This window comes from Struthio camelus, chromosome 35 (assembly GCF_040807025.1).
Source record: "Struthio camelus isolate bStrCam1 chromosome 35, bStrCam1.hap1, whole genome shotgun sequence".
Lineage (NCBI taxonomy): Eukaryota > Metazoa > Chordata > Aves > Struthioniformes > Struthionidae > Struthio > Struthio camelus.
Genome location: NC_090976.1, coordinates 120,294 through 140,684, shown reverse-complemented (window position 1 = coordinate 140,684; position 20,391 = coordinate 120,294). Strand labels below are relative to the sequence as shown.

Genomic DNA, 20,391 nt, shown 5'->3' with positions numbered 1-20,391 from the left:
TAACTAACGCCCCCCCGGCGCCCCGGTCACTTGGGCTCTCGTTGTGTTTTGTCGCTCCCGGGCGCCCCGGCCCCGCCGTGGCCCGGCCGCAGCACGCCGGCGTCGGACACGCTCTGGTAAACGCTCTCCGCTACCTGGTAGATATCGCCTCCCGCCCCCCCCCCCCGCCGGGGGTGTCACGAGTTGGCGGGGGCTCTGCAGCGCGGCTCCCCCCCCCCCAACCCCGAACCCACCCGGCTCCGGCTCCGGCTCCGGCTCCGGCTCCCCCCCCCGCCAGGGGTGTCACGAGTTGGCGGGGGCTCTGCAGCGCTGCCCCCCCCCAAACCTGGGGTGTCACGAGTTGGCGGGGGCTCTGCCGCGCTGCCCCCCCACCCAACCTGGGGTGTCACGAGTTGGCGGGGGCTCTGCAGCACTGCCCCCCCCCAAACCTGGGGTGTCACGAGTTGGCGGGGGCTCTGCCGCGCTGCCCCCCCCCAAACCTGGGGTGTCACGAGTTGGTGGGGGCTCTGCAGCGCTGCCCCCCCACCCAACCTGGGGTGTCACGAGTTGGCGGGGGCTCTGCCGCGCTGCCCCCCCCCCCCAAACCTGGGGTGTCACGAGTTGGCGGGGGCTCTGCTGCGCTGCCCCCCCAACCTGGGGTGTCACGAGTTGGCGGGGGCTCTGCAGCGCTGCCCCCTCCCACCTGGGGTGTCACGAGTTGGCGGGGGCTCTGCAGCGCTGCCCCCTCCCACCTGGGGTGTCACGAGTTGGCGGGGGCTCTGCTGCGCTGCCCCCCCCCAAACCTGGGGTGTCACGAGTTGGCGGGGGCTCTGCAGCGCTGCCCCCTCCCACCTGGGGTGTCACGAGTTGGCGGGGGCTCTGCAGCGCTGCCCCCCCCCAAACCTGGGGTGTCACGAGTTGGCGGGGGCTCTGCAGCGCTGCCCCCCCCCAAACCTGGGGTGTCACGAGTTGGCGGGGGCTCTGCAGCGCTGCCCCCCCCCAAACCTGGGGTGTCACGAGTTGGCGGGGGCTCTGCAGCGCTGCCCCCCCACCCAACCTGGGGTGTCACGAGTTGGTGGGGGCTCTGCCGCGCTGCCCCCCCCCAAACCTGGGGTGTCACGAGTTGGTGGGGGCTCTGCAGCGCTGCCCCCCCCCAAACCGGGGGTGTCACGAGTTGGCGGGGGCTCCGCAGGGCGGCTCCCCCCCCCCAAACCCACCCGACCCGCCCAGCTCCGGCTCCTGCCCCCCCCCCACCTGGGGTGTCACGAGTTGGCGGGGGCTCTGCCGCGCTGCCCCCCCCCTGCTCCGGCTCCCCCCGCAGCCCATGGCCCCACGTGATTCTGCCCGACTTTGCATGATTTTTTTTTGATTTTTTTCATTATTTTTTTCATTTTTTTTAATTTTATTCTTTTGGGGGGAGTCTTTCCCCCCCCGCCCCCCACCCCGAACCGGAGCCAGAACCGCCAAATCCAGGGAAATCGCCCCGAGCCGGAGCCGGCAGCAGGGCCCAGGAGCCCCCAGCCCCCCCCCAGCCCCCCCCGGCCCCCCCGCCGCTGCCCCCTCGCACGCCCCTCGCACGTCGGCCCCTCGCACGCCGCTTCGCACGCCGCCGCCCCCTCGCACCCCGGGACGCCGCCGGCCGGCCCCGCTCACGGCGGGGGGGGGGGTGTGCACACGCGTGTGCGATTGCACGAGGGCACGGCTGTGGTTGCAAGTGCACATGCGCATGTGTGCGTGTGCATGTGCCGGTGCGTGTGCAGGTGTGCGTGCACACACGTGGGCAATTGCACGGGCTCATGGCTGGGGTGTGCGTGTGCACACGTGTGATTGCCCAGGGTCACTGATGCGGGGGGGGGATATGCGTGTGCGTGCAGGTGCGGGTGTGTGCAGGGGTGCGTGCGTGTGCGTGTGCAGGGGGTGCACGTGTGTGTGCAGGGGGTGCACATGTGTGTGCAGGCGCAGGCGTGCGCAGGCGTGTATGTGCATGGGTGCCTGTGCAGGCGTGCATGCGTGTGCGTGTGCAGGGGTGCGTGTGCAGGCGTGCGTGTGCAGGCGTGTGCAGGGGTGCGTGCACGTGCGTGTGCATGCATGCGTGTGCAGGCGTGCGCTTGTGCAGGCGTGCATGTGCATGGGTGTGTGTGCAGGCGTGCATGCGTGTGCAGGGGTGCGTGCACATGCGTGTGTGTGTGCAGGGGTGCATGCGTGTGCAGGGGTGCGTGCACATGCGTGTGCGTGTGCAGGGGTGCATGCGTGTGCAGGGGTGCGTGCACATGCGTGTGCATGTGCAGGCGTGCATGCGTGTGCAGGGGTGCGTGCACATGCGTGTGCGTGTGCAGGGGTGCGGTGCGTGTGCGTGTGCAGGTGTGCGTGCACACGCGTGGGCAATTTCACGGGCTCATGGCTGGGGTGTGCGTGTGCACACGTGTGATTGCCCAGGGTCACTGATGCGGGGGGGGGATATGCGTGTGTATGCGTGTGCGTGTGCAGGGGTGCACGCGTGTGTGTGTGTGTGTAGGGGGTGCACGTGTGTGTGCAGGCGCATGCGTGCGCAGGCGTGTATGTGCATGGGTGCCTGTGCAGGCGTGCATGCGTGTGCGTGTGCAGGGGTGCGTGTGCAGGCGTGTGCAGGGGTGCGTGCACGTGCGTGTGCATGCATGCGTGTGCAGGCGTGCGCTTGTGCAGGCGTGCATGTGCATGGGTGTGTGTGCAGGCGTGCATGCGTGTGCAGGGGTGCGTGCACGTGCGTGTGCGTGTGCAGGCGTGCATGCGTGTGCAGGGGTGCGTGCACATGCGTGTGCATGTGCAGGGTTGCATGCGTGTGCAGGGGTGCGTGCACGTGCGTGTGCGTGTGCAGGCGTGCATGCGTGTGCAGGGGTGCGTGCACATGCGTGTGCGTGTGCAGGGGTGCGTGTGCGTGTGCACGGGGGGAGGGCGCGGCGCTGCCGCCCGCCGGCGTCCCCGCTCGCACGGCCCCTCGCACGGCCCCTCGCACGGCCCCTCGCACGGCCTCTCGCACGGCCCCGCGGGCTGAGGCCCGACGCGCTCGTGCCGCCCCCCACTAACGCCGGCCGCCCCCACTAACAGCCATTTTTCTGTCTGAGCCTGGTCCCGCCTGAGACCCCCCAAACTCGTTACTAACCCGTCCCCCCCCCCCGTCACCCCCTCACCATCATCCTCATCGTCACCGACACCATCGTCACCATCGTCACCCCCCCCCGGGGCCACCTTGGCCCTGGGGTGCAGCCCGGACGCCTGGGCCCCTGGGGGGGCACTTGGTGCTCAGCCCGGGGCTGTGCCGGGGGCACCGGGGGCCGGGGGCGACTCCTCGCACGAGGACCTGGTGCCTCCTTGCACAAGGACCCTGGTGCCTCCTTGCACAAAGACCCCAGTGCCTCCTTGCATGAGGACCCTGGTGCATCCTCGCACAAGGATCTGATGCATCGTCGCACGAGGACCTGGTGCCTCCTTGCACGAGGACCCTGGTGCATCCTTGCACGAGGACCCCGATGCCTCCTTGCAAGAGGACCCAGTGCATCCTCGCACAAGGATCTGATGCATCGTCGCACAAGGACCCAGTGCCTCCTCGCACGAGGACCCTGGTGCCTCCTTGCACAAGGACCCCAGTGCCTCTTTGTATGAGGTCCCCGATGCTTCCTTGCACGAGGACCCCGGGACCTCCTTGAACAAGGACCCTGGTGCCTCCTCGCACAAGGGCTCCAGTGTCTCGTTGCACGAGGTCCTGGTGCCTCTTTGCACAAGGACCCGGTACCTCCTTGCACGAGGACCCCGGTACCTCTTTGCACAAGGACCCGGTACCTCCTTGCACGAGGATCCCGGTGCCTCTTTGCACAAAGACCCTGGTACCTCCTCGCACGAGGACCCTGGTGCCTCTTTGCACAAGGACCCGGTACCTCCTCGCACGAGGACCCCAGTGCCTCTTTGCACAAGGACCCGGTACCTCCTTGCACGAGGATCCCGGTGCCTCTTTGCACAAAGACCCTGGTACCTCCTCGCACGAGGACCCCAGTGCCTCTTTGCACAAGGACCCGGTACCTCCTCGCACGAGGACCCCAGTGCCTCTTTGCACAAGGACCCGAAACCTCCTCGCACGAGGACCCCAGTGCCTCTTTGCACAATGACCCCGGTACCTCCTCGCACGAGGACCCCGGTGCCTCTTTGCACAAGGACCCGGTACCTCCTCGCACGAGGACCCTGGTGCCTCTTTGCACAAGGACCCGGTACCTCCTCGGACAAGGACCCCGGTGCCTCCTCGCACGAGGACCTGGTACCTCCTCGCACGAGGACCCCGTTACCTCCTCGCACGAGGACCCCAGTACCTCCTCGCACGAGGACCTGGTGCCTCCTCGCACAAGGGCTCCAGTGCCTCGTCGCACGAGGACCCTGGTACCTCTTTGCACAAGGACCCGGTACCTCCTTGCACGAGGACCCCGGTACCTCTTTGCACAAGGACCCGGTACCTCCTCGCACGAGGACCTGGTACCTCCTCGCACGAGGACCCGGTGCCTCCTCGCACGAGGACCCGGTGCCTCTTTGCACAAAGACCCTGGTACCTCCTTGCACGAGGATCCCGGTGCCTCTTTGCACAAGGACCCGGTACCTCCCCGCACGAGGACCCGGTACCTCCTCGCACGAGGACCCCGGTGCCTTCTCGCACAAGGACCCGGTACCTCCTCGCACGAGGACCCCGGTGCCTTCTCGCACAAGGACCCGGTACCTCCTCGCACGAGGACCCGGTACCTCCTCGCATGAGGAGCCCGTTACCTCCTCGCACGAGGACCCGGTACCTCCTCGCACGAGGACCCCGGTGCCTCTTTGCACAAGGACCCGGTACCTCCTCACACGAGGACCCTGGTGCCTCCTCGCACAAGGACCCGGTACCTCCTCGCACGAGGACCCCGGTGCCTCCTCGCACAAGGACCCGGTACCTCCTCGCACGAGGACCCCGTTACCTCCTCGCACGAGGACCCGGTGCCTCCTCGCCCGAAGGCGCTGAGCTCCAGGCGCCCCGGCCCCGTGCCAGACCCCCGCCCCCCCCATCACCCCATCGCCGCCCCCCCCGGGGGCCGCCCCAGGCACAGAAATGGCTGCGGCGGGCGGGGGCGGGCGCCCGCTGAGGCCGGCCCGCTCGTGCCGCAGGTGACCATCTCGGTGGACGGCATCCTCACCACCACGGGCTACACGCAGGAGGACTACACCATGCTGGGCTCCGACGACTTCTTCTACGTGGGCGGCAGCCCCAACACCGCCGACCTGCCCGGCTCGCCCGTCAGCAACAACTTCATGGGCTGCCTCAAGGACGTGAGCGGCGGCCGGCGGCGGGGGGCAGCCGGGCCCGGGGGGCTGCGGGCCGCGGGGGGCAGCGGTGCATCGCACGGGGGGGGCAGCGGTGCACAGCGCACGGGGGGTGCAATGGTGCACGGTGCATCGCGCGTGGGGTGCAGCGGTGCACAGGGCACGGGGGGTGCAATGGTGCACGGTGCATCGCGTGTGGGGTGCAACGGTGCACAGTGCATCGCACAGGGGGGGCAGCGGTGCACAGCGCACGGAGGGTGCAATGGTGCACGGTGCATCGCGCGTGGGGTGCAACGGTGCACAGTGCACGGGGGGTGCAATGGTGCACGGTGCATCGCGCGTGGGGTGCAGCAGTGCACAGTGCACGGGGGGTGCAATGGTGCATGGTGCATCGCGCGTGGGGTGCAACGGTGCACAGTGCATCGCACAGGGGGGGCAGTGGTGCATAGTGCACGGGGGGTGCAATGGTGCACGGTGCATCGCGCGTGGGGTGCAACGGTGCACAGGGCACGGGGGGCAGCGGGGCACGGGGCAGCACACGTGGGGTGCAATGGTGCACGGTGCATCGCACGGGGGGTGCAGCGGTGCACAGTGCACGGGGGGCAGCGGGGCACGGGGCAGCACACGTGGGGTGCAATGGTGCACCGTGCACGGGGGGCAGCGGGGCACGGGGCAGCACACGTGGGGTGCAATGGTGCACGGTGCATCGCACGGGGGGTGCAGCGGTGCACAGTGCACGGGGGGCAGCGGGGCACGGGGCAGCACACGTGGGGTGCAATGGTGCACCGTGCACGGGGGGCAGCAGGGCACGGGGCAGCACACGTGGGGTACAACGGTGCACAGTGCACGGGGGGCAGCGGGGCGCGGGGCAGCGCACGTGGGGTACAACGGTGCACAGTGCACGGGGGGCAGCGGGGCACGGGGCAGCGCACGTGGGGTGCAACGGTGCGCAGTGCACGGGGGGCAGCGGGGCGCGGGGCAGCGCACGTGGGGTGCAACGGTGCGCAGTGCACGGGGGGCAGCGGGGCACGGGGCAGCACACGTGGGGTACAACGGTGCGCAGTGCACGGGGGGCAGCAGGGCGCGGGGCAGCACGGGTGGGGGGCCACGGTGCGCAGTGCACGGGGGGCAGCGGGGCTCGGGGCAGCACGGGTGGGGGGCCACGGTGCGCAGTGCACGGGGGGCAGCGGGGCTCGGGGCAGCACGGGTGGGGGGCCACGGTGCACAGTGCACGGGGGGCAGCAGGGCACGGGGCAGCACGGGTGGGGGGCCACGGTGCGCAGTGCACGGGGGGCAGCAGGGCGCAGGGCAGCACGGGTGGGGGGCCACGGTGCGCAGTGCACGGGGGGCAGCGGGGCGCGGGGCAGCACGGGTGGGGGGCCACGGTGCGCAGTGCACGGGGGGCAGCGGGGCGCGGGGCAGCACGGGTGGGGGGCCACGGTGCGCAGTGCACGGGGGGCAGCGGGGCGCGGGGCAGCACGGGTGGGGGGCCACGGTGCGCAGTGCACGGCGTGCACGGGGGCAGCAGTGCACGGGACGCTGTGCATGGGGTACGGGGCACAACGGCGCACGGCGTGCACAGGGCACAATGGTGCACAGGACACTCGTGCGTGGGGCACGGGGTGCACAGTGCACGGGAAGCAGCGTGCTCGGTGCACCGGTGCACAGGACACGGCGTGCACGGGGTGCAAGGGCGTGCGGGGTGCAGCGGTGCCGAGGACAGGGTGCGCGGGGGACGCAGGGTGCAGCGTGATGCAGGGTGCAGCACGCAGGGGACGCAGGGTGCAGTGGCGCAGGGGGGTGCAGGGCGCAGGGAGGTGGGGTGCAGGGGGGTGCAGGGGATGCAGGATGGGGGGTGCAGGGTGCAGCGGTGCGGGGGGGTGCAGGGGATGCAGGATGGGGGGTGCAGGGTGCAGCGGTGCAGGGGGTGCAGGGTGCAGCGGTGCGGGGGGTGCAGGGTGCAGGATGTGCAGGGTGCAGGGGGCGCAGGGTGCAGGGGGCGCAGGTGGTGCACGGTGCAGGGGGCGCAGAGTGCACAGGGGGTGCGAGGGACGCAGGGGGCGCAGGGTGCAGGTGGTGCAGGGTGCAGGGTGCAGGATGCACAGGGGGCGCAGGGGGCGCAGGGCACAGGGGGTGCAGGGTGCAGGGGGTGCAGGGGGCGCAGGCGGTGCAGGGTGCACAGGGTGCACAGGGGGCGCAGGGGGTGCAGGGTGCAGGTGGTGCAGGGTGCACAGGGGGCGCAGGGTGCAGGGTGTGCAGGGTGCAGGGTGCAGGCGGTGCAGGGTGCACAGGGGGTGCAGGGTGCACAGGGTGCAGGGGGCGCAGGGGGTGCAGGGTGCACAGGGGGTGCAGGGGGTGCAGGGTGCAGGAGGCGCAGGGTGCACAGGGGGCGCAGGGGGCACAGGGTGCGCAGGGTGCAGGGTGTGCAGGGTGCAGGGTGCAGGCGGTGCAGGGTGCACAGGGGGTGCAGGGTGCACAGGGTGCAGGGGGCGCAGGGGGTGCAGGGGGTGCAGGGGGCGCAGGCGGTGCAGGGTGCACAGGGTGCACAGGGGGCGCAGGGGGTGCAGGGTGCAGGTGGTGCAGGGTGCACAGGGGGCGCAGGGGGCACAGGGTGCGCAGGGTGCAGGGTGTGCAGGGTGCAGGGTGCAGGCGGTGCAGGGTGCACAGGGGGTGCAGGGTGCACAGGGTGCAGGGGGCGCAGGGGGTGCAGGGTGCACAGGGGGTGCAGGGGGTGCAGGGTGCAGGAGGCGCAGGGTGCACAGGGGGCGCAGGGGGCACAGGGTGCGCAGGGTGCAGGGTGTGCAGGGTGCAGGGTGCAGGCGGTGCAGGGTGCACAGGGGGTGCAGGGTGCACAGGGTGCAGGGGGCGCAGGGGGTGCAGGGTGCACAGGGGGTGCAGGGGGTGCAGGGTGCAGGAGGCGCAGGGTGCAGGGTGCAGGATGCACAGGGGGCGCAGGGTGCAGGGTGCAGGGGGTGCAGGGCACAGGGGGTGCAGGGTGCAGGGGGTGCAGGGGGTGCAGGGTGCACAGGGTGCACAGGGGGCGCAGGGGGTGCAGGGTGCACAGGGGGTGCAGGGCGCAGGGGGTGCAGGGTGCAGGGTGCAGAGGGGGTGCAGGTGGTGCACGGTGCAGGGTGCAGGTGGTGCAGGGTGCAGGGTGCAGGTGGTGCAGGGTGCACAGGGGGCGCAGGGGGCACAGGGTGCGCAGGGTGCAGGGTGTGCAGGGTGCAGGCGGTGCAGGGCGCAGGGGGTGCAGGGTGCAGGGTGCAGAGGGGGTGCAGGTGGTGCACGGTGCAGGGTGCAGGTGGTGCAGGGTGCACAGGGGGCGCAGGGGGCACAGGGTGCGCAGGGTGCAGGGGGTGCAGGGTGCACAGGGGGTGCAGGGCGCAGGGGGTGCAGGGTGCAGGGTGCAGAGGGGGTGCAGGTGGTGCACGGTGCAGGGTGCAGGTGGTGCAGGGTGCACAGTGTGCACATGGGGCGCAGGGGGCGCAGGGGGTGCAGGGTGCAGGGTGCAGAGGGGGTGCAGGTGGTGCACGGTGCAGGAGGTGCAGGGTGCAGGGTGCACAGGGTGCACATGGGGTGCAGGGTGCAGGGTGCGCAGGGTGCACAGGGTGCACATGGGGCGCAGGGGGCGCAGGGGGCGCAGGGGGTGCAGGGTGCAGGGTGCAGAGGGGGTGCAGGTGGTGCACGGTGCAGGAGGTGCAGGGTGCAGGGTGCACAGGGTGCACAGGGGGTGCAGGGGGTGCAGGGTGCAGGAGGCAGGGAGCGCAGGGCACAGGGTGCACAGGGGGTGCAGGGGGTGCAGGGTGCAGGAGGCACAGGGTGCAGGGTGCAGGATGCACAGGGGGCGCAGGGTGCAGGGTGCAGGGGGCGCAGGGTGCAGGGTGCACAGGGGGCGCGGGGGGTGCAGGGTGCGCAGGGGGCGTGGGGGGTGCAGGGTGCACAGTGTGCACATGGGGTGCAGGGTGCACAGGGGGCGCAGGGGGCGCAGGGGGTGCAGGGTGCAGGAGGTGCAGGGTGCAGGGTGCAGGGTGCGCAGGGTGCAGGGTGCACAGGGTGCACATGGGGTGCAGGGTGCACAGGGGGCGTGGGGGGCGCAGGGTGCAGGGGGTGCAGGGCACAGGGGGTGCAGGGCGCAGGGTGCAGGGGGTGCAGGTGGTGCAGGGTGCACAGGGGGCGCAGGGGGTGCAGGGTGCAGGGTGCAGAGGGGGTGCAGGTGGTGCACGGTGCAGGGTGCGCAGGGTGCAGGGTGCACAGTGTGCACATGGGGCGCAGGGTGCACAGGGGGCGCGGGGGGTGCAGGGTGCAGAGGGGGTGCAGGTGGTGCACGGTGCAGGGTGCGCAGGGTGCAGGTGGTGCACATGGGGTGCAGGGTGTGCAGGGTGCAGGGTGCACAGTGTGCACATGGGGCGCAGGGTGCACAGGGGGCGCGGGGGGTGCAGGGTGCAGAGGGGGTGCAGGTGGTGCACGGTGCAGGGTGCGCAGGGTGCAGGTGGTGCAGGGTGCACAGTGTGCACATGGGGTGCAGGGTGCGCAGGGTGCAGGGTGCACAGTGTGCACATGGGGTGCAGGGTGCAGGGTGCGCAGGGTGCACAGGGTGCAGATGGGGCGCAGGGTGCGCAGGGGGCGCGGGGGGTGCAGGGTGCAGAGGGGGTGCAGGTGGTGCACGGTGCAGGGTGCAGGTGGTGCAGGGTGCACAGTGTGCACATGGGGCGCAGGGGGCGCAGGGGGTGCAGGGTGCAGGGTGCAGAGGGGGTGCAGGTGGTGCACGGTGCAGGAGGTGCAGGGTGCAGGGTGCAGGGTGCAGATGGGGCGCAGGGTGCAGGGTGCGCAGGGTGCACAGTGTGCACATGGGGCGCAGGGTGCACAGGGTGCAGGGTGCACAGGGTGCACATGGGGCGCAGGGTGCACAGGGCGCGCAGGGGGTGCAGGGTGCAGGGTGCAGAGGGGGTGCAGGTGGTGCAGGGTGCACAGGGTGCACATGGGGCGCAGGGTGCACAGGGCGCGCAGGGGGTGCAGGGTGCAGAGGGGGTGCAGGTGGTGCACGGTGCAGGGTGCGCAGGGTGCAGGGCGCAGGGTGCACAGGGTGCACATGGGGCGCAGGGTGCACAGGGGGCGCAGAGGGTGCAGGGTGCAGAGGGGGTGCAGGTGGTGCACGGTGCAGGGTGCGCAGGGTGCAGGGTGCGCAGGGTGCACAGGGCGCGCAGGGGGTGCAGGGTGCACAGGGGGCGCAGGGGGCGCCCTGCAGCGGCGCAGGGTGGGTGATGCACGATGCAGCACGACGCGGGGCGCGGCGGCGGCGGGGTGCGGGGTGCAGGGGGGGGGGGACACGCCGCCGCAGGCCGCAGCGGCCGACCCCCCCCCCCCGTGTCCCCCCCCCCCAGGTGGTGTACAAGAACAACGACTTCAAGCTGGAGCTGTCGCGGCTGGCGCAGGAGGGCGACGGGCGCGTGCGGCTGCAGGGCGCCCTGCTCTTCCGCTGCGAGGCCGTGGCCCCCCCGGAGCCCGTGAGCTTCGGCGCCCCGGGCGCCTTCCTGGTGCTGCCGGCCTGGCGGGCGCAGCGCGCCGCCTCCGTCTCCTTCGACTTCCGCACCACCGAGCCCAACGGGCTGCTGCTCTTCGGGCGCGGGCGGGCGCGGGCGCCGGGCGCCGGGCGCGGGCCCCCCCGCGCCGACTACTTCGCCCTCGAGCTGCTCGACGGCCACCTCTACCTGCTGCTCGACATGGGCTCCGGCGGCCTCAGGGTGCGCGCCAGCGCCCGCAAGGTCACCGACGGCGAGTGGTGCCACGTGGACTTCCAGCGCGACGGGCGCAGAGGTGGGCGGCCGGCGGGGCAAAGGCGGGGGGGGCGGGAAGGGTGCGCACCGGTGCAAAGGGTGGGTGGGCGTGCAGGGTGCGCGCCGGTGCAAAGGGTGGGTGGGCGTGCAGGGTGTGCACTAGTGCAAAGGGTGGGTGTGCGTGTAGGGTGCGCACTAGTGCAAAGGGTGGGTGGGTGTGCAGGGTGTGCACTAGTGCAAAGGGTGGGTGTGCGTGTAGGGTGCGCACTAGTGCAAAGGGTGGGCGTGTGCGTGGAGCATTTGCACCGATGCAAAGGGTGGGTGGGTGTGGTGGATTTGCACCAGTGCAAAGGGTGGGTGGGCGTGCAGGATGTGCACTAATGCATGGCCGTGCATGGAGGATTTGCACTAGTGCAAAGGGTGGGTGTGCGTGCAGGGTGCGCGCCGGTGCAAAGGGTGGGTGGGCGTGCAGGGTGCACACTAGTGCAAAGGGTGGGTGGGCGTGCAGGGTGTGCACTAGTGCAAAGGGTGGGTGTGCGTGTAGGGTGCGCACTAGTGCAAAGGGTGGACGTGTGCGTGGAGCATTTGCACCGATGCAAAGGGTGGGTGGGTGTGGTGGATTTGCACCAGTGCAAAGGGTGGGTGGGCGTGCAGGGTGCGCGCCGGTGCAAAGGGTGGGTGGGCGTGCAGGATGTGCACTAATGCATGGGCGTGCATGGAGGATTTGCACTAGTGCAAAGGGTGGGTGGGCGTGCAGGGTGCGCGCCAGTGCAAAGGGTGGGTGGGCGTGCAGGGTGTGCACTAATGCATGGGCGTGCATGGAGGATTTGCACCAGTGCAAAGGGTGGGCGTGCGTGCAGGGTGTGCGCTGGTGCAAAGGGTGGGTGTGCGCGCAGGGTGTGCACTGGTGCAAAGGGTGGGTGTGCGCGTAGGGTGCGCGCCGGTGCAAAGGGTGGGCGTGTGCGTGGAGCATTTGCACCGATGCAAAGGGTGGGTGGGTGTGGTGGATTTGCACCAGTGCAAAGGGTGGGTGTGCGTGCAGGGTGCACGCCGGTGCAAAGGGTGGGCGTGTGCACAGGGTGTGCACTAATGCATGGGCGTGCATGGAGGATTTGCACTAGTGCAAAGGGTGGGTGGGCGTGCAGGGTGCGCACTGGTGCAAAGGGTGGGCGTGTGCGTGGAGCATTTGCACCAATACAAAGGGTGGGTGGGTGTGGTGGATTTGCACTAGTACAAAGGGTGGGTGGGCGTGCAGGGTGCGCACTAGTGCAAAGGGTGGGTGGGCGTGCAGGGTGCACACTAGTGCAAAGGGTGGGTGTGCATGTAGGGTGTGCGCTGGTGCAAAGGGTGGGCGTGCACGGAGGACTTGCACCAGTGCAAAGGGTGGGTATGCGTGCAGGGTGCGCGCCGGTGCAAAGGGTGGGCGTGCGAGCAGGGTGCGCGCCGGTGCAAAGGGTGGGCGTGCACGGACAGTTTGCGAGGGTGCAAAGGATGCGCCCGCACGCTGGGTGTGCGCAGGGTGTGGGTGCACAGAGGGTGTGCGCAGGGTGTCTGCGCGTCCCCATGCATCGCGTGCACCCCCGTGCGCTCTGTGCACCCCCATGCACCCTACGCACCCCGTGCATCCCTGCGCACCCCGTGCATCCCCCATGCACCCCACGCACCCCACACATCCCCCATGCACCCCATGCATCCCCTGCGCACCCCGTGCATCCCCCATGCACCCCATGCATCCCCCGTGCACCCCACGCACCCCTTGCATCCCTATGCACCCCACGCATCCCCACACATCCCCCGTGCACCCCATGCACCCTATGCACCCTATGCACCCCATGCATTCCCTGTGCACCCCATGCATCCACCATGCACCCCATGCACCCCACGCACCCCATGCATCCCCCGCGCACCCCACGCACCCCCACGCATCCCCCATGCACGCCATGCACCCCATGCACCCCACGCACCCCATGCATCCCCCGCGCACCCCACGCACCCCCACGCATCCCCCATGCACGCCATGCACCCTATGCACCCCACGCACCCCATGCATCCACCATGCACCCTATGCACCCCACGCACCCCATGCATCCCCCGCGCACCCCACGCATCCCTCGTGCACCCCACGCACCCCATGCATCCCCCGCGCACCCCACGCACCCCCACGCATCCCCCATGCACGCCATGCACCCTATGCACCCCACGCACCCCATGCATCCACCATGCACCCTATGCACCCCACGCACCCCATGCATCCCCCGCGCACCCCACGCATCCCCCATGCACCCCACGCACCCTATGCACCCCACGCACCCCATGCATCCCCCATGCACCCCACGCATCCTCCATGCACCCCATGCACCCTATGCACCCCACGCACCCCATGCATCCCCCGCGCACCCCCCGCATCCCCCATGCACCCCCCATGCACCCTATGCACCCCCGCGCACCCCGCGCACCGCCACGCACCCCGGCGGCGGCTGACGCGGGCGCCCCGGCAGGCTCGGTGTCGGTGAACAGCCGCAGCACCCCGTTCCTGGCGAGCGGCGAGAGCGAGATCCTCGACCTGGACGCGGAGCTCTTCGTGGGGGGGCTGCCGGCCGGGCCCCCGCCGCCGCCGGAGGTGTGGACGGCCTTCCTGCGCTACGGCTACGTGGGCTGCCTGCGCGACCTCTTCGTGGACGGGCGCAGCCGGGACGTGCGGGCGCTGGCGGCCGAGCAGGGGGCGCCCGGCGTGGCCCCCGCCTGCACCCGCCAGCCCCCCCGGCACTGCGCCGCCGGCCCCTGCCGCCACGGCGGCCTCTGCCGCGAGGGCTGGAACCGCTTCGTCTGCGACTGCCTGGCCACCGGCTACCTGGGCCCCCGCTGCGAGACAGGTGGGCCCGGACGCCTGGGCCCCTTGCTGGGTGGGGGATGCCTGGGCCCCTTGCGGATGGGGGATGCCTGGGCCCCTTGCTGCAAGAGAGGTGGGCCCGGACGCCTGGGCCCCTTGCTGGGTGGGGGATGCCGGGGCCCCTTGCTGCAAGAGAGGTGGGCCCGGACGCCTGGGCCCCTTGCTGGGTGGGGGACGCCTGGGCCCCTTGCGGATGGGGGATGCCTGGGCCCCTTGCTGCGAGACAGGTGGGCCCGGACGCCTGGGCCCCTTGCTGGGTGGGGGATGCCTGGGCCCCTTGCGGATGGGGGATGCCTGGGCCCCTTGCTGCAAGAGAGGTGGGCCCGGACGCCTGGGCCCCTTGCTGGGTGGGGGACGCCTAGGCCCCTTGCTGGGGCAGGGGGGAGTGGGGACGCCTGGGCCCCTTGCTGCGAGACAGGTGGACCCAGACACCGGGGTCCCTTGCGGGGGGGGGGACACCTGGGCCCCTGATGGGGGGGTTGAAATGGGGCCCCCCCCGGACGCCTGGGTCCCCTTGGGGGGGGGCTGAGGGGTGCTGTGACCCGGCCGAGGGCCCAGGTGTCCGGGCCCAGGTGAGGGCACTGAGGGGCTGGGCAGGAGCCTCATTAGTGGAGTAGCTGCTAATGAGCCCCTCATCACCCCCAGATGGGGCTCAGCTGGGCCCGGATGCCTGGGCCCCCTGGGAGAGGAGAGATGGACGCCTGGGCCCTGGGAGGCTCCTGGGCCCCTGGGAGGGAGATGGGCTCCTGGACGCCTGGGCCCCTGAGAGGCTCCCGGCCGCCTGGGCCCCCAGGAGGGAGTGGGGTTCCTGGACGCCTGGGCCCCGGGAGACTCCTGGCCGCCTGGGCTCCCGGACACCTGGGCCCCGGGGGGCTGCCGGGCGCCTGGGTCCCGGGAGGGAGATGGGCTCCCGGCCGCCTGGGCCCCGAGAGGGAGATGGGCTCCCGGACGCCTGGGACCCTGAGAGGCTCCCGGCCGCCTGGGCCCCCGGGAGGGAGCTGGGCTCCCGGACGCCTGCGACCCTGAGAGGCTCCCGGGCGCCTGGGCCCCCGGGAGGGAGTGGGGCTCCCGGACGCCTGGGCCCCGGGAGGGAGTGCGGCTCCCGGACACCTGGGACCCTGAGAGGCTCCCGGCCGCCTGGGCCCCCAGGAGGGAGATGGGCTCCCGGACGCCTGGGCCCCGGGGGGGGCTCCCGGCCGCCTGGGCCCCGGGAGGGAGTGGGGCTCCCGGACGCCTGGGCCCCGGGGGGCTGCCAGGCGCCTGGGCCCCGGGAGGGAGTGGGGCTCCCGGCCACCTGGGCCCCGGGGGGCTGCCGGCCGCCTGGGCCCCGGGAGGGAGAGGGGCTCCCGGCCGCCTGGGCCCCGGGAGGGAGAGGGGCTCCCGGCCGCCTGGGCCCTGGGAGGGAGAGGGGCTCCCGGATGCCTGGGCCCCGAGAGGCTCCCGGCCGCCTGGGCCCCGGGAGGGAGCTGGGCTCCCGGCCGCCTGGGCCCCGGGGGGGCTCCCGGCCGCCTGGGCCCCGGGAGGGAGATGGGCTCCCGGACGCCTGGGACCCTGAGAGGCTCCCGGCCGCCTGGGCCCCCGGGAGGGAGCTGGGCTCCCGGACGCCTGGGACCCTGAGAGGCTCCCGGGCGCCTGGGCCCCCGAGAGGGAGTGGGGCTCCCGGACGCCTGGGCCCCGAGAGGGAGTGGGGCTGCCGGCCGCCTGGGCCCCCGAGAGGGAGTGGGGCTCCCGGACGCCTGGGCCCCGAGAGGGAGTGAGGCTCCCGGACGCCTGGGCCCCCGAGAGGCTCCCGAACGCCTGGGCCCCCGAGAGGGAGTGGGGCTCCTGGACACCTGGGCCCCGAGAGGCTCCCGGCCGCCTGGGCCCCCGAGAGGGAGTGGGGCTCCCGGACGCCTGGGCCCCGAGAGGGAGTGAGGCTCCCGGACGCCTGGGCCCCCGAGAGGCTCCCGGACGCCTGGGTCCCCGGGAGGGAGTGGGGCTCCCGGACACCTGGGCCCCGAGAGGCTCCCGGCCGCCTGGGCCCCCGAGAGGGAGTGGGGCTCCCGGACACCTGGGCCCCGAGAGGCTCCCGGACGCCTGGGCCCCCGAGAGGGAGTGGGGCTCCCGGACACCTGGGCCCCGAGAGGCTCCCGGACGCCTGGGTCCCCGAGAGGGAGTGGGGCTCCCGGACGCCTGGGCCCCGAGAGGCTCCCGGCCGCCTGGGTCCCCGAGAGGGAGTGGGGCTCCCGGACACCTGGGCCCCGAGAGGCTCCCGGACGCCTGGGTCCCCGGGAGGGAGTGGGGCTCCCGGACGCCTGGGTCCCCGGGAGGGAGTGGGGCTCCCGGATGCCTGGGCCCCCGAGAGGGAGTGAGGCTCCCGGACGCCTGGGCCCCTGAGAGGCTCCCGGCCGCCTGGGCCCCGGGAGGGAGTGGGGCTCCCGGACGCCTGGGCCCCTGAGAGGGAGTGAGGCTCCCGGACGCCTGGGCCCCCGAGAGGGAGTGAGGCTCCCGGACGCCTGGGCCCCCGAGAGGCTCCCGGACGCCTGGGCCCCGGGAGGGAGTGGGGCTCCCGGACGCCTGGGCCCCCGAGAGGCGCCCGGGCCGGCGGTGACGGCGGGGCCCCGCAGAGGCGGCGGTGCTGAGCTACGACGGCAGCATGTACCTGAAGATCGCGGTGCCGGGGCCGGCGCACACGGAGGCCGAGGACGTGGCGCTGCGCTTCATGTCGCCCCGCGCCTACGGGCTGCTGCTGGCCACCAGCTCGCGCCGGTCGGCCGACACGCTGCGCCTCGAGCTCGACGGCGGCCGCATGAAGCTCACCGTGAACCTGGGTGAGCCGCTCGCGCCCCCCCGCCCCCCCCGCCCTCCTCCTCCTCCTCCTCCTCCTCCTCCTCCTCCTCCTCGTCTCCCCCCCCCCCCCCCCCGTCCCCGGTTTCGGAGCCTTCGAGCCCTCGGGCTCCGCCGGCCGGGACACGCGGCCGGGACCCCCCCCCGGTGTTGGGGACCCCCCCCTGGGGTCTGGGACCCCCCCGGTGTTGGGGACCCCCCCCGTGGGATCTGGGACCCCCCCCGTGGGATCGGGGACCCCCCCGGTGTTGGGGACCCCCCGTGGGGTCTGGGGACCCCCCCCCGTGGGATCTGGGGACCCCCCCGTGGGATCGGGGACCCCCCCCGTGGGATCGGGGACCCCCCCCGGTGTTGGGGACCCCCCCCCGTGGGATCTGGGGACCCCCCTGTGGGGTCTGGGACCCCCCCCGGTGTTGGGGACCCCCCCAGGTTCGGGGACCCCCCCGGATCGGGGACCCCCCCGGGTCCCGGCGCGTTTCCCCCTCCGCCCCGATGCGGTTGACGACCGACCCGGCCCCCCCCGGCTCCCCCCCCAGCTCCCCCCCCGGCCCCCCCCGGCCCCCCCCGGCTCCCCCCCCGGCCCCCCCGGCCCCCCCCGGCTCCCCCGGCCCCCCCGGGGCGCTGGCGAAGGCTCTGAACCTGCCTCTCTTCTCTCCCCAGACTGCGTGCGCGTCGGCTGCCTCCCCAGTAAGTCCGTCTGTCCGTCCGGCCGTCTGTCCGTCCCTCTGCTCCTCCGTCCCTCCGTCCGTCCATCTGTCCATCCCTCCAGCCGTCTGCTCCTCCGTCCCTCTGTCTGTCCGTCTGTCCGTCCTCTGCTCCTCCGTCCCTACGTCCGTCCGTCTGTCCATCCCTCCAGCCGTCTACTCCTCCGTCCCTCTGTCTGTCCGTCTGTCCATCCTCCTGCTCCTCCGTCCCTCTGTCCGTCCGTCTGTCCGTCCTCTGCTCCTCCGTCCCTACGTCCGTCCGTCTGTCCATCCCTCCAGCCGTCTACTCCTCCGTCCCTCTGTCTGTCCGTCTGTCCATCCTCCTGCTCCTCCGTCCCTCTGTCCGTCCGTCTGTCCATCCTCCTGCTCCTCCGTCCCTCCGTCCATCTGTCCGTCCATCCCTCCCTCTGTCCCTCCGTCCGTCCATCCATCCTTCTGCTCCTCCTGCCCACCCACCATCCCTCCGTCCATCCCTCCGTCCATCCCTCCGTCCGTCTGTCCGTCCCTCCAGCCCTCTGCTCCTCCTGCTGTCCGTCTGTCCATCCCTCCCTCCGTCCGTCTGTCCGTCCCTCCCTCCATCCGTCTGTCCAGCCCTCTGTCCATCCAGCCCTCTGCTCCTCCATCCCTCCGTCCCTCTGTCCCTCCCTCCGTCCGTCCGTCCGTCCCTCTGTCCCTCCCGCCCACCGTCCCTTTGTCCGTCCCTTCATCTGTCCGTCCGTCTGTCCCTTTGTCCGGCCCCCATCCCTGCCTTCATCCCTTCTTCTGTCCCTCTGTCCATCCTGCTGTTCCTCCGTCTGTCCGTCCCTCCTCCCTCCGTCCCCCCCCCGTCCCTGTGTCTGTCCGTCCTTCTGTCCGTCCGTCCCTTCTTCCTTCCCTCCCTTGTGGTGTCTGACACCCCCCCCGGACGCCTGGGCCCCGCACTGACCCCCCCCCCCGGACGCCTGGGCCCCTTGGCTCCTTGGGGGGCCCTGAGCCCCCCCCCGGACGCCTGGGCCCCTTGGCTCCTTGGGGGGCCCTGAGCCCCCCCCCCGGACGCCTGGGCCCCTTGGCTCCTTGGGGGGCCCTGAGCCCCCCCCCCCGGACGCCTGGGCCCCTTGGCTCCTTGGCGGGCCCTGAGCCCCCCCCCGGACGCCTGGGCCCCTTGGCTCCTTGGGGGGCCCTGAGCCCCCCCCCCGGTCGCCTGGGCCCCTTGGCTCCTTGGGGGGCCCTGAGCCCCCCCCCCGGTCGCCTGGGCCCCTTGGCTCCTTGGGGGGCCCTGAGCCCCCCCCCCGGACGCCTGGGCCCCTGGACACGCACACGTCAAGGGTGCCCCGAGGCCTTGGCGTGTCCTGGGTGCGCGGGTGTCCCGGGGGGACACGCGTGTGCGAGGACACGTGAGGCGGTGTGTGCTGGACTCGCCCGTCGTGCACACGCGTGTGCAGGACGGGGCACACGCGTGTGCGGGCGCACGAGGACCCTGCACGCCCGGGTAAGGCGCAGTGTCGGGGCACACGCGTGTGCGGGGGCGTGCCCGGGGGGAGGCCGGGATCACGCGTGTGCGACGGCCGGTGTTTCACACGCGTGTGCGACAGCTCACACGTGAGCTGCTATGCAGGGGGTCACGCTGGCACACGCATGTGCACGGGGGGCTGCATGCCACCACGTGTGACATATGAGTTGTGCCCCGCAGCCCCCCCCCCCCCACCAAGGGACCCAGGCGTCCGGGCACCCCTTCCCCCTCCCCCACCCCCGGGGACCCAGGCGTCCGGGGGCTCCTGCCCCGTCTCGGAGGGGAGGGGGCAGGGACACGCGACCACACGTGTGTGCACACGCTGCAGCCATGCACGGGCACGCACACGCGTGTGCACAGGCAGCTGCACGCTGCAGCCAGGCCCCCCCGGAGCCGAGCGGGGCCCCGAGCCGTGTCCTTGGCGTGTGCGGCGGGGTGGGCAGCCACAGGGACACGTGTGCCGTGGGCGCGTGCACATGCGTGGCGCATGCTGGCTGTGCGGGCGTGCACACACGTGTGCGCCCCTGCATGCACGAGCAGCTTGGGGTGTGCATGCACGGGCTGCGCGTGCCGTGTTGCAGGCGTGTGCGTGCAGCGTTTGCAGCAGTTTGCCGGGCGTGTGCGGTGCATGCCGTGTTGCGGGCGTGTGCGGTGCAAGCCGTGTTGCAGGCCTGCACGTGGTGTGTGCGGAGCTGCCGGCGTGTGTGTGCTCAGTGCGTGTTGCAGGTGTGTGCGTGTTGCAGGTGTGTGCACTGCGTGTGCTGCAGGCGGGTGCACGCTCAGTGTGTGCCACAGGTTGCGTGTGCGCGCGCGGCAGGCGTGTGCGTGTTGCAAGTCTGCATGACGCAAAGGTGCGCGTGCGGCAGGCGTGTGTTCACGGTGCGTGCAGCGGGCACGTGCGTGCAGCAGGTGTGTGCGTGCGCGCGCGGCAGGCGTGTGCGTGGGCCGTTTGGGCTGCAGGCGTGTGCATGAGCACGGGGGGTGCTGCAGGCGCGTGCGTGCTGCAGGCATGTTCCTGTGCACGGTGCGTGCCCTGGTCGCGTGTGTGTATGCACAGTGCATGCTGCAGGCGTGTGCATGTAGCAGGTGTGTAGCGTGTGAGGGCAGCAGGCGTGTGCGTGCAGTGTGTGCAAGCAGCCAGCGTGTGCAGGTGTGCGTGTGCGGGCGTGTGCATGCGGCGTGTGTGTGCATGCAGGTGTGTGCATGTGGCGTGTGCAAGCAGCCGGCATGTGCGGGCGTGTGCAAGCAGCCGGTGTGTGCATGCGGCGTGTGTGAGTGTGTGCGGCTGGGCAGGCATGTGCGAGCGTGTGCATGCGGCGTGTGCATGAGGCGTGTGCAGGTGGGCAGGTGTGTGCATGTGGCGTGTGCATGCCTGGGCGGGCAGGCGTGTGCTTGCGGCGTGTGCGGGCGGGCAGG

The 20,391-nt window shown here is 72.2% G+C and overlaps 1 protein-coding gene across 9 annotated transcripts in view; it reads left to right on the top strand.

The window, feature by feature from the left end:
• Positions 1 to 20,391, top strand: part of LOC138063707 (neurexin-1-like) — a 78,896-nt gene that overhangs the window by 20,217 nt on the left and 38,288 nt on the right. For 6 of the 9 annotated variants that reach the window (XR_011137141.1, XR_011137142.1, XM_068923588.1 and 3 more), the window contains 6 exons: positions 93 to 116; positions 5,137 to 5,298; positions 10,674 to 11,106; positions 13,565 to 13,939; positions 16,563 to 16,766; positions 17,443 to 17,469. Coding sequence is in view for 7 of the 9 variants with exons in the window: in XM_068923588.1 (XP_068779689.1) it covers positions 93 to 116; positions 5,137 to 5,298; positions 10,674 to 11,106; positions 13,565 to 13,939; positions 16,563 to 16,766; positions 17,443 to 17,469 (1,225 nt within the window). In the remaining 2 variants the exon portion in view is untranslated. The remainder of the gene's footprint in view (positions 1 to 92; positions 117 to 5,136; positions 5,299 to 10,673; positions 11,107 to 13,564; positions 13,940 to 16,562; positions 16,767 to 17,442; positions 17,470 to 20,391) is intronic. The other 3 variants (XM_068923591.1, XM_068923589.1, XM_068923585.1) reach the window with 1 other exon arrangement.